The sequence below is a fragment of the Lates calcarifer genome, unplaced genomic scaffold (genome assembly GCF_001640805.2).
Source record: "Lates calcarifer isolate ASB-BC8 unplaced genomic scaffold, TLL_Latcal_v3 scaffold_86_184, whole genome shotgun sequence".
NCBI classification, from domain to species: Eukaryota; Metazoa; Chordata; class Actinopteri; family Centropomidae; genus Lates; species Lates calcarifer.
The window spans coordinates 1-13,589 of NW_026118180.1; the positions used below are offsets into that span (position 1 = coordinate 1).

At 40.3% G+C, this 13,589-nt stretch overlaps 1 protein-coding gene across 1 annotated transcript; it reads right to left on the reverse strand.

The window, feature by feature from the left end:
- Positions 1-496: 496 nt before the first annotated feature.
- Positions 497-11,232, reverse strand: LOC108885124 (serine protease HTRA3). The gene is made up of 3 exons (XM_051069644.1): positions 8,981-11,232; positions 812-911; positions 497-707 (listed from the first exon to the last, which is right to left on the reverse strand). Exons 1-3 carry the CDS (start codon positions 9,393-9,395, stop codon positions 548-550), a joined length of 675 nt encoding a protein of 224 aa, XP_050925601.1. The 5' UTR covers positions 9,396-11,232; the 3' UTR covers positions 497-547.
- Positions 11,233-13,589: the final 2,357 nt, after the last annotated feature.

Below are 13,589 nucleotides of genomic sequence, written 5' to 3' on the forward strand. Positions count from 1 at the left end.
TATAGAGTTGGAAGGAGGAGGCTTAGAATTAAGACTGGAAATGGGGGAAGAGCTCATCTGGCTCTGACCAAAGTTCAAAATACACCTACAAATACCTCTAAAGCTCACAGATTAACATGCTGCATCCACTTTGTCTAATCTGTACACAACAGAAATGGAAAAACAATAAGTTTTGTTTAATATGAGGAGTTACATGATCCAAATATTTCTTGACAAATAACAGTGAGGTTGTCAGGGTCTGTACCCTCGTATTTATCAACCGCAACCCATACTATAGCAAAAGAAGAAAAAAAAAAAGCTATGTGCATGGATAAACTGATGTCTGATTGTACAGTGATTGTCATTTTTCCATTTCTGTTTTTGTATACATTCAACAAGTAAGATAAAAGATATACATGAGTTAGTAGAGTGTATTTTTGAACAGCCCTGTTTCCATTTTCTCTGTACCTAACTCACTGACATCAGATGCTCAACTATTCCTCTGAGGATTAAGCATATAAATTATGTTGAGAAAGCTTAGACCATTTCAAGTGAAAAGGATGAAGGATCACAGAAATAAAACTGGATTTTGTACCTTGAGGTGCTGTTGGCCGGACACTGGAGAGCTGCTTGAGACTACATGGGCGTTGGTAACAATTAGTCCATTCTCTGACATTACAAACCCAGATCCACTAGACAGTGGGATGTTCCGGCCAAAGAGAGGATGCCTGGGATGTGGGGAAATGCAGCAGTAAATTTAGCTGTACTGGATTATAGAGAGCTGATGGCCCATCATTTTGTGATCAGACACACACACATACACAGTCAGTACCTGAGGAAGAGCTCGATGTGGACCACAGCAGGGGCAATTTTCTCCACTACATCAGCTATGAAGTTGAACTTGTAACGAGGACTGGCAGCATGTGAAGGACCTATACTGACAAGAAGAATTATATGTTTTAATAATCAGTCAAGACTTTGATTTGTTAATAATCAAATGAAACTTCTGACATAAGCCAAGAGGAAAGAGTGTTAAATAATGTAAGTGGGAAGTTAATTAGAGACTTTCACAGTGTCATGAATTGAAAGGAGAGATCTAAAGACGTCTTTACAGTTTTGTGTTGTAACTTAAAACAACCAAGAATGAAAACAAAATCTTACATTCTTGCACATTGGCATTACACAGCGAGATAAGGACCCCAGGGAGTATTTCGTTCAATATGAGTAGGAGCAACAATTAATATCCCAGTTTTCTCAACACTCAGTTTTAGTCCATCCAGTCTGCTAAAACTGTTAAATTTTTTAGTTTTTACTTTATTATTATTTTCAATACCCAGTTGGGGTGCTCCACAAGAAAACACAATGTTAGAGACATACCTGTATGAGACAAACCAATGTAAGACTAAAACCACTGACACCACCCCACAGCATTTAAGTGTAACAGTACCAGAACGTGCATCTGACCGTCATAGTGACATAAAGCAAAGCAGTCTTAGCATTGTTTGATTTCTAATGGGCTGCTTAAAAAAACACTTTTTTATTAAGACAGCTGTTGATAATAGAAAGCAGTACAGATTATCCTAAGGATCTGGGCATATTCTAATGGATCAGTATCAGCTAAAATAACACTGATCAAAATCTGATCCTTTCATTACTGTGTGCTCTGCTGTGTTTTATCAGCTGTCACTTATTAATGTTGACTCTGTGAGTAACCTGATGACAGGCCTATATTAAACTTGGCTGCTTAGTTTGTGTGTTCTTTGCACACCACTGTAAGTGCTTGTCAAACATAGATAGTGAGGGAAGAAGCTCCACACTACCAGTGAACAGAGTTTCTTCTGTCAGAAAATCTTCAGTATCTGGATCTTGGAGGTCATAAAAAATAAGGTGTTTGAGTTTGATTAATTAGTCTACAGCTGTGGCTATTCTAATCAAGATTTAAATCATGTAAATATCAATCAGACTCAGGATCAGCAGATACTCAGTATTAAAGGACCAGGGCCAAACAAAACTTGATCTGGACACCCCTTCCTCTGTTTTCAATGTGTGTTGGCAGTATCCACCCCAGCAGGACATACAGTATGCAGTTTTTTGTTTCTTTTAATGTTTAAAAATATGTAGAGAACTCGCAGAGAAGGTAGAGAAATGTAAAGTGAGTAAATCTGAGACAGGACATTGCAAATCAGTCACCTCTGTTTTACTAGCCAAACATTAATAAACCCACATGATGGCACACACTGGGCAGTTCTAATGGAAAACCATCTTTAATCTACCAAGGTTGTGCTGTCATCTCCTGCACTGTTCAACCAACTGTAATCATCAGTTATATTCTGTCTATACAGCTGCACTATATGCTGCTAAGCCAAGTCAGCCTTTGAGGAACATGTGGTTTGTTATTTTAGACTGAAAAGAGTTTCTCAAATGACAGAGAGAATCCAACCAAAGACTGAAGTCAGTGAGTTTACGTCTTAACATTATTACCTAACAGACTTTCCTTCTCATGGGCCTAAATGTAATTTAATCACCCATGAGACTAATAAAAGGAGAAATTTCAGGTCTAGATGATCAGTAAACAGCTGAAGGATGGTATCTATGGAAACTATTGTCACTGATACCTCAGTACTGAACCTGCATCCCATAGAATACTCTATTGGGATGATAATGTTACTCTTTGCAGGATGTGTAAATAGGCAACAACAGTTTGTGGTGTTGTTGAATTACCTACATTATATTGTTTCTATTATTTTGTTGACCTCATTTATATCTGTGAGGGCAGGCTAAATAACAGAAATATCTCTCTGTATAATGTGGCACAGTTCCCAGTAAACCAGCAGCTGAGTGTTTGGTGGTGGCTGTGCATCTGCCAGCTTATTTTGATGATTTTTTGCCCCTTAGTGGACAGCAATTCACTCATGCAGCTTTAATATATATATTTTTAATGGATTTTTGGATGTCAGTATTGTTAGACATAACAAAGGGCAAATCTGCAGATATACAACTCTGCACCTGCTTTCACGAGCCTTTTTAAGTTGCACTTAAAAAAACCTTGAATGGACCGAGATGGTGATTTAAAAAAACATTGAAATATGGAAACAGAGCAAATAAATAATGAGGTACATGAAGCATGTGATTTAAATATCACTCAAGCTTCCAGTGAAAAACATCAAATCTGTGCGGAGCAATAACGTAGCTGAAACCTTCCAGACATCAGTATATCAAACAAACACAAATTCTCTCTGCAAGTACATTGACAATTGCTAATCGGTTTGTTAACCTGAACCGTACCAATGATGGCCAGAGCTTTTAAAATAAAACCCAAGAAGAAATAAACTGTAGTTTTTCTTCTTGGGTCCATATTATACCTTACGTTTCTGTTGGTGTCGTGAAAGTATGTGCAAACTCCAACAGTACCAGTCTGATTCTTCATCTATTATCCCCAGAAAGACTGGAAGTGTGGAAAGTATCACTGAGAACATGCAGAAAACACAAACTCACACAATATTCATATACACTCTGTCATCACATTTACAAAGCCCTGTGTGTGGTTCTGTTTCATAATCTCTTCATCTTAAAAGTGAATGTGAAATTGTGTGGACCTGTGTAAACCTGATTTCCACTCTCACACCACATGCACCTGTAAACTATGATCAACAGTGACATTGCTTTCAAATGTCGAGATGGTGATGAATAATCATGTTGTTTATAGCACTAGAATCAATACACAACATTTAAGAGAACATCTCTGGTGTGCCTTTGACTGGTATTATTTAGTTCCTAAGTGTGTGGACTGTAAAAGAATAACTTAACTGACACAGGGTTCACCTAACATCCTGTATCATCCAGGGCTTACATACCATATCATTAAATATCATCAATACTAAGTCGACATTTTGACCTGGTGGTGGCAAAATCGAAATTATTCAGCCTGTGGGGGAGCATGAATATGCTCAATACATTTTGGGTCAGTCTTCCTCTTAGATTCTGAATCATTTAGCCTGTTGGTAGTGCTAGAGAACAGCTAACAGGGTGAAAAATCTTTGAAGTCATCCTCAGGGAACCATGAATATCTACAGTAAATGTCATGCTAGTCCGACCACTGCTACAGTCATCAGCACAATTCCTGCTCATGAGGTTACACACACACACACACACACACACACACACACGCACACACACACATTACCAAATGAGAGATATCAGCTGAGGAAACAGGAAGTCCCTGCAGCCCAGAGTTGTGGCAGACTATATTTACATTTTCCTTTGATCACAAGCCCTTTTATTTTGTCTGGGTTTAAAGGGTATGTGGTTGGCACACACACACACATGCACATATCACTGGAGCATTACATCCCTATGGGTGCGGTGAACTAAAAATATATGGGTGATTAACCTGCAAGTCCCATCTCCCACATCAGATGATTTACCCAACTGATGTGGTAAATCATTCATGCCTTTTTAGATCACTTGAGTTTAAAGAAAATAGCCCTGAAGTACCATTCATTTTTGTATAAGTAAAGTTTCAAAAGTAATAAAGCTTTAAATCTATGGTTCTGTATATGTGCCTACATTTTGAATGCAGAGAAAGATTCTAATGCAGGTTATATTTTGTAGAGAAATTAACACACAAAGAATATTTAACTAAAAACAAAATGATTGTGTGCTCAATAAATGTATTTGTGCATTTGCTACTCTAAATTTGATGTGATGCAGTTCATGAAAGCTTTCACATGTGCTGTTTTAAATACTCTCCATCTGGTTGTGTGTCTCTTATACACAAAGGAAGTCATTTATTTTAGCTTTCTACCAGCAGCAGCAGAATTTTCTCTCTGGAGGTGCACAGTTACCTTCTTAATGGAAAAACCGTCTGACTTACCAGTTTCAATTACATGAACTGATGAAATCCAAAAGGTAATTAAGAGTAAGATTTTTCATAGCTCTGGTAATGTTGCAGAGTCCCTTGATCTCAGCAGCAGAGACTTTAAGCTACACATCAGTATCAGGGCAGATATTGACCAAAATAACACAGATCAATTATCTTTTATTACTGTACTCTGTTGTGTTTTGTCCACGTCTGCTTGTGTTTCGGCTCCTCTCTACAGGGCTCTACTATTCAGTATCCAGTTATATAAGTCACTGAAAATGAGTGAGTGTGAATGCAAAGTATTGTTTGGGCACAGTGATTCATCTTCACCAAGCTCTAATACAAATCATCATTAGCAAAGCAGTGTAGAAAACACTCAGCTACAGCTTTCCATGTAGAGCTGCTGCTGTGTATTACTCTCACCGGTTCAAATATCAAACGCTGAAGGCAGTACATCATAAACTGTCTCTAAATAATGTTGATTCTTTGAGTTACTCAATGACAGGCCTAAATTAAACCTGGCTGTTGTTGGTTTGTGTCTCTGCACACCACTGTCAGTGCTTGTCAAAGTTTGTGAGGGGAGAAGCCCCACTCTGCAACACCACTGTGAAACTCTATTTTTCAAGCCACGAATTCCAACAAACCCTGTGAGCCGCCCTCTTTTTGGCAGTAAGCAGTCTCGTAGTCACATCACTGTCACTACTGGCATTCTCCCACCTCCACTTTCATTCATACCATATCTATAATTAAAGCTTATAAACTTTATCTTTTCGAACCATGGTCGATTGGATCAGGAAGCTCTTAAAAACTAAGATGTTAGACAGTAACTTAGAGATAGGGAAACAGTCTTGCGTCAATTGTCATGTCACTGTTGTTTGACCAGCAAGAAAACAAAAAGTCACTCCTCTTCCACTGCCATATATCACTGCACAGGCTTCCATCCATCCGTAATCTATACCGCTTAACGTTAAGGGTCATAGAACTGACATATGCAGACAAACAACCATTCACACTGCAAACTCCACAAGAAGAAGCCCCCGGATGAACCAGTTGGAACCCAAAGGTTCTTACTGCGGGGCAGCTGTGTAGAGCAGTCGCCCACCAATCAGAAGGTCGGTGGTTTGAATTGAAGTCGAGCTGAAGTATCCTTGGGCAATTGCCTCCGATGTGTGTGTGTCACATCGGTGTGTGAATGTGTTTAGAAAGCACATTATATATATATATAGAACATGTGCTGTATGAATGTGTGTGAATGTGATCTGTAGTGTAAAACGCTTTGAGCGGTCAAAAAGACTAGAAAAGCGCTATATAAGTACAGTCCATTTACTGTGAGGCGACAGTGCTAACCACTGCACCACTGTACCAACCCCACAGGTTTGATTCTTTCCTGGGATAGACTGCAACTTGTTTCTTGTTTCCCAAAGCAGGCAAGAAAATTAGTTATTGCGGGTATGATTGTTACAGATTTAGTCATATATATTTAAAACCACATTTTCAGGGACTTTAAACTTAGGTACTTATTGTCAATATACTGTGAACATTATGTTGAGTTGCAGGCTATGACTGATACATAAATGGCAAGTTGCAAATATGATGATACTGAATATGTCAGTAAAGTGTTCACAGACAACATATTTATTTTCAACTAGAAATTCAGATCTTTCAGTATAAAGTGACTACAGCGTTTTTAAACTTCTGTGTGGTTCTGCTTAGACTCTCACAGCATTGGGTTGAGGTTATGGAATGCTCCTGGTCTAATTTAATACAGAAAGTATCTATTTATATATGTGCTTATTCATACATTTAAACATCCATCCTCCACCTCAAATGTAGCTCTTCTTTCATTCAGAACACACGCTGCCTCAGACCATAATCCAGTCTGTGACAGTGCTGACACCACAATGTAACTGAGAAAAGTATATGAATGTAATTTGTTGGGGACAGGGTTACTCTGTATGACAGGAAGGCTATATGATGGCAAACAGAGGGTAAATACTGTTGTCAACTCAATATACAGGTCAGAGATTAAACTAGCATGTTAGCGTGCTTTCTCTTGCAATGTTTTTTCCTTTACTGTATGCAAAATCCTTTTCTACTACTTCAGTTGTTACACATAAAACTTATACTATGCTCTGAGCTGTTTAAACTCTCTGGATGGAGCTTAAACTGTGGGAGGACCCACTGCAGCTGTATTTATTACTTGGACTGACTTGGGATGGAAAATCATAGAAATATGTGCTTCAACCTCTGCCATCTTGGCAACAGCATCACTATCTAAATGAATAGGGAGAGAGCCAAAACTTCACTTTCAATGGTCACCAAGACATAAAAACTTCATCCACAAAATCACCAGTCAAATCTGATAAAAAACTACTTAAAAAGTTTGGCGAATTTGCCCCAAAATAAGCTTTCAAATGCATTTTTCCCACAGGTTATACTTGTACTACGCATGCACAACAGCTTCATTCCATAGCTCTGTGACATGATATCGTTGTTACAGTTATATGATCTCTGGCTTGTGCTTTGGACACAGCTAAAGACAGTGCTGAAAGCTACAAAGACTGGACAAACCAAGACTGTTTCCACCAACTTGCACAAACTCTTTAGACAATGACAGTCAACACAAGAGAACACACTGAATGACCAGTCTGTTACCACTGAAGTAACGCAAACTCAGCCAACTTTAACATGTTCTTGTACCAAAGTAAATATGGACAACAACCAGAGAATTTCACTGTTTCAGTGTGGTAACATTTGCTCGGAGAGGGCCAAAAAAGGAAGAAAAATACAGTTTGGTGAGATCCTGGATGAAGAGGCATGTAGCACTAAACAGTCTACAGAGAGAACTAAAGCAATCTCCATTTTTCTTTGATTTTCTATTTTATTTTTTTTACAGGTGGCACATAAGTGACATCATATCAAACATGGTTTTAAAAAATCCTTATGAAAACGACTGGCAGAGACTGGATACGCACTCTATACATATCACACACTACATGATTTTATCTGCTGGCTGTCAACACCTGCCAACAGACCAGCTTACTCTCATCTATCATCACACCCAAGTCATATTCAGAACTGGCTCAAAAGATGTTCATCCCCATCTTTAGGAGATCACCAAAGTCCATCCATTATCTTTACCGCTTATCTGTTAGATTACCAACGTCCATAAATCATCTAGGAATAGGGGTAATTGTACTTGTATGTCTGTGATTTTAACAGTTGACCATCACTTGAACCACACCATCAGCATGGCTAAAAAGCCAATAACTCTAGTATAAGTTTACTTATACTTTTTACACATGCCTTTAACTACCTCACTGATTATCACCATCTTCTGTATACAAACTGTACATTTATGTTTATTACAGTTTGCAATGTTTTTGCACTTTATTTTCATCCTTCTTCTTTTTATATTATATTTGTATCTATTCTATTCTTCACTCTTGTTTGTTCTCACTGCTGCTGTAAACGAGATGAATAAAGTCTGTCTTAGCTTATCTTATCTCATCTTACATAAACCAGAAGTAAAACACCATTCAGAGACAGACCTTCATCTCTAAATCATCCAGTACCAGTGTGGATCAAGACTGTGGTGAACTCACAGTTTATGGTGCATGCCCCTCTCTCCCTTTAAAGGAAAGAAATCCAACTGTTTGTGTGACCACAGGGTGCTGAAACAGAATCTCCTCACAATGTTCTAAGGGCCGTCATTTCATAAAGCAGCTCCACTCATTCACTTCATTCTCTGACAGAAACGAGAATGTTTACACTGCGAGGCCTTCAGAATCCCAAGCTACAACACATGAAGTCTGTGTTATGGTGGAGGGACTTTCTGAAGCAGTCTGCAGGACAGCCCTTTTACTGGAGGTGTGGTTAATTTCCAGTCTGCTCTGTTCCATTTTTTTTACTTGTGCACGTTAAAGCAGTTGGTTTGAGAGGACTACAGTATTCAGTCAGTTCAGATACCTGCTATAAGCTGCTAATTTGACTTTCCAGTATTAGACTATTGTAAAAGAACACTGAGGGGTTGGTGGGTGGTTTTTTAGGAAAGAGCTCTGTTTAGTGTCTTAAATACACTTCAGGGTCTGGTATAGACCGTGTGGTTACCAAATGAAGTCACCAATGCGTAAACCGTACCTATACTGGTCTCACACGGTCCTTTCTGGGTCTGGGTGATGCCAGGCAGTCCCTGTTGCAGAGCCTTCCTACTGGTCGCCTTCAGGTGGCACACATTACTGTAGGTCTTTCCATCGCTGCCACAAACTTCGTGGCTGAACTTGCACTGACAGAGCCCCTTAGAGAGCCGCTTGCCCGCCGGGTGATGGCACTCCAGTCCGTCCCCACACGGCAGGTCGTCCTTGCGGCCGCACGGCTCTCCTTCCCCCTGGGCGCACACCAGGCAGCAGTTGCAGCGGTCCGGCACGTAACCGCTGGGGCAGCTGGGACTCGGACAGGTACTCACATCGCACCGTGTTGGACATGTGGCTTTGGGCTCAGCGCTGGCAGACTCCTTGAGATAGAACAACACAGCTGTGTACAGGAAGATCTGCATTTTGTTTTTAAAGGAAGAATTTTGACGCGGATAGAGATATTTTACGCGGAGATCATGTCCACTGGTTCCGCGCTGCTCATCTCTCTCTGGAGAATTCCCATGGATGGGTGGATGCTCCTTAATGCTGCAAAATACACCAGTATTAATGATCCTAATTTTGGAACTTGAACGGTGAAACTTCTAACTCTCTTGTTCCCGAGCGTAATTGCGCGTCCAGACGCGACCGCTATCCAGTTCGCAGTTCAGAGGATCAGCTGGAGTGAATGACGTTTTCCGTCTTCCCCTCGCTCAGGCTGACTGATGATCCACTCTGCTGGCAGGGCTTCGCCTCGAGCTGTGAAGCCGGCCGGACAGAGGGAGGAGACGTGGGGAGCAGTGCCCTTGTGGAGGCGTGGCGATGGAGATGAGACTCAGATGTTGCCATCTTCATTGTTGTGTATGTATGAACTCAGAATTAGACTTAAAAATCAGATTCTACCTCATCCCACAGCCACTCCCCTAATGCACCCACCCCTTTAGATATTTAGATTTTGGTTCATAAGTCATTTATTTTCTGTACAATGTATCTACCAACATGGTGTTTATAAGCTGTCTCCACAGTCCCAGGACACATGGTGTTGAAATACCGAATCCTCTCACAGTACAGTAGGGACAGGAATTAAAACTCAAAGGTGTTCATAGGGGCGGCTGGAGGAGGAGGAGGTAGAGCAGTTGCCCACCAATCAGAAGGTCGGTGGTTCGATTCCCGGCTCCTGCAGTCCGCATGCCGAAGTATCCTTGGGCAAGATACTGACCCCAATGTGTGTATAGAAAAGCACTTTGTATAGAACATGTGCTGTATGAATGTGTATGAATGGGGTGAATGTGATCTGTAGTGTAAAGCGCTTTGAGCGGTTGAAAAGACTAGAAAAGCGCTATATAAGTACAGTCCATTTACCATATCATTGTAAATGAGAAGTGTCAAGTTTAGTACTGAATGCTTGATCCAATCCATAGACGTGGTTACTGATTCTTTGGTCCAGTATTCCCTCATTTAAATTTGAAAACTATTTTCTTCGCATTCAGGCAAAGCATTCTCTTTTCAGGTACAGAGTACATGTTCATATTCCTCAAAGTAAAGTACTGTTTAAGCAGAAATGTCAACACACAGAACCACTCCTGTATGAGCTTATATTTTGTTGGTTTGCTGGTGGTCATCTTATAGATTGCCCACTGTGTGTATGTTTTTTATTTGTAGAATATACATTTCTCCCACATTAGAAAATTCCCAGAAATAACTGAGAACATGACCTCAGTGTCTGTACAGTCATGTAGTTTTTCCTTGGATGTTGACTGATTCCTTTAAAGACATGCAGCAACTGTGTTACACTAAAAATGGTGTGAGTCAACCCACACAGAGGCCAGTTTAGGAGAGATGCTCCATGCTCTATAGCACAGCAGAGACTTGAGTTAGATGTGAGAGGAAAGGTTGGAGGTGGTTGAGGGATCAGAATTGCCATCAGTGTATTAGTGTCTCCTGCTGGTTGTTGGTACCTGCATGAACAGTGGTGGGATTCTGGGACCATGTGAATCTCTGCCAAGCCAAAGCAATAACTGCCTCATCAAACACTTTACACTGCTTCACATCACCTCACATCTTTAGGTAAACAAAGGCCACAGCTGCCTGCCAGCTGACTACAGATATACACATGTTCTGCACCTGAAGGAGAGGAAATACCTAGTCTGTGTTCTCAGTCCAAAAAATATCCCCGGCAGACAACAAAACAAACGTGTTGTACCACTGTTAAACTGATTACACAGCCTCATCCAACAAGTTGTCCAACCTAAACAACCAAATCAGTTGTTAGTCCCTACCCTCTGATATGATCCATAAAATGCTGGTTTGGGTTAAAATAAGTACTTTTTCATGGTTAGAGTTGACTTGGTAGCAGTATCTTGTGTTTAATTCATGTTTTGTAGACCCATCCACTCTGACCTCCACTGTATGCACACTTTGTGTCTCACCTGACTTCCATCTTTGCTCCCGCCAAAGGCCAGGCTTCTTATCAAACATGTGAAGTTGGGTGCAGATTGGACCATGCATCTGTAGCTTCCTGTTTCATGGTGAAACATCAAAATTTGCCATGCTGCCGCATATGCCCATCAAAAAAAAAGCCTTCAAAATGTAACATCATCATTAATGGGGTTTTTTTTGGGATGTTACATACGTCTACAGAATTTCATACATGTAAGTGAAATGAAGTGAATCTTTGATTTTTATTAAGTTTTGGTGAGATTTACATTTTACAATATGTTGTATCTTATAACCTTATTTTTTAATGTAAATTTCAGTAAATAGTTCAATATTTCCCTCTCTAATGTAGTGCAGTTGAAGTATAAAGCAGCATTAAATAGAAATACTCAAGTAAAGGAGAAGTACTTCAAAGTACAATACTTGAGTAAATGCACTTTTTACCACTTTAGTAGTCATGTTCAGTTGGTCCAACCCTGTCACCTGACACAAATGCAGAACCAGGCATTACATCCTGTTTCAACGTTTTTCAAATCTTCCCTCATCACAGAATGTACAGGGCGACTACAGAAGGGCTAGCAGCAGGGAAAGATGGTGGTTACAGTTAACAGAAAAAGCAAACTCTGATTATAGGTCTGGGATTATAGGTCAGGGAGTGGACTCAGGCCCCCTGGATAAAATCAGGCGTGCTAAATCCATTCATCACCCTGACCTCACCATGACCTCCTCCTGCTTCCTGAAGACACATTACTTTCTCCTTGTCCTGTAATCTCATCATAGGTTTTACTTGACCTCTGACTGTGCCAATGTAATGTGTAAAATGTGTAAAATGTCATAACAGCATTTATTTATCAAAATGTACCTCAGTATATTATTTGATGATTAAGAAAATGCACTACTTGAAATTGTGTAATGGGCACTGGTTGTACATAAACTAATAATCATCATCATAATAATAATGAATATTTCTTTATTAGCCATTCTTGGGTATGGGTACTTGGATAAATGGATTTTGCCTGTTTTTACCTGCACCTGATTTACTGACTGACTGAGACAAAACATGCACTCATTTATTTGTGAGCTAATTGTTTTACCCTGTAAACAAAGAGACAAACTGTAGGTGTAAATGTAGCTGTTGCAGTGACTGGTGGCTCTGTGGTGGCTTCAGGCTGCAAGGAGCAGTCGACTCTATGTGCTCTCTGCATTTTTTTCTTTCTCTCCAAAACATGAAGTCATCCACTCTTTGCTGCCGACTGGGGTCATGAGGACACGCTTTCATCACTGTCCCCATGTAAGGGCAATTTAAGACAACCAGACCATGCAGCCCCACTCCTTCACTCAAGAGATTTTGCTTTTCCTCAGAGGGTTCTAGCTTTTGGTGGTCTGTTTCCTGTATGAAAAGGAAGCAGAGCGGCTTGTGCCGGGGGGACAATGTTTTTATCTTGAGATTACAAGGACCCAAATGAAGAAGTAGATTTAATAACAAAAATTAAATATCTTACAATCTCCATATAAAAAGCCCAAAACCAGGTAATAACACAAGAGAATCCATAAAGAGGTAGCAGGAGAGACTCCACTCTGAGCCATCATGGAGAATACATGACACAACTGTACTCTAAAGCTAAAAAGAGACAAGACCTTATATACACAGGAGAATAATCAACCAATGAGACACAGGTGGGACTGAAAACAGAAGGGAAAGAAATAAAGACAGGAAGTAAAACCACAAGAGACACAGGAGGAAGGTGATTACCAAAATAAAACCATGAAATGAGTCACACACACTACATTGCAGATCTCAAATGCAGAATCAACAGAGTGTGTATGGAAGAGGAGGTGGCCATCAGAGCTCTGTTACAACTACAACCAATACAGAGACTGGTGTTTGTGATGACTGCTGTGTAAATGCCTGACAGAGCTGAAATGACCAGGCTTCGGTGAACTTAGCTGTGCTCAGTTTCTCCCCTGAAGATGAAGGAACACAACCCAAAGTTACTAAAACTGAAATGAGAAAACTAGCTTCCTGACATAACTAGCCACAGCTTCGTGACAGCTGTAGCTGAGGGAGGCCCTGCAGTGGGGGTGGCTCGCTCTGTAGCAACCGGTGCTGTCTGAGGGGATGCCTGTGCAGCAGATGAGGAACAGTGAGTTTTGGGCCTCACATAGACAGCTGGAAATATGTT

Excerpts from the sequence above, each read along its gene's own strand:
- LOC108885124 (XM_051069644.1), bottom strand. The coding sequence starts at position 9,395 with ATGCAGATCTTCCTGTACACAGCTGTGTTGTTCTATCTCAAGGAGTCT. Across the intron at positions 912-8,980 it reads ACCGTGTGAGACCAGTATAG|GTCCTTCACATGCTGCCAGT; the intron begins GTACGGTTTACG and ends TTGTCAGTATAG. Across the intron at positions 708-811 it reads CACATCGAGCTCTTCCTCAG|GCATCCTCTCTTTGGCCGGA; the intron begins GTACTGACTGTG and ends CCCACATCCCAG.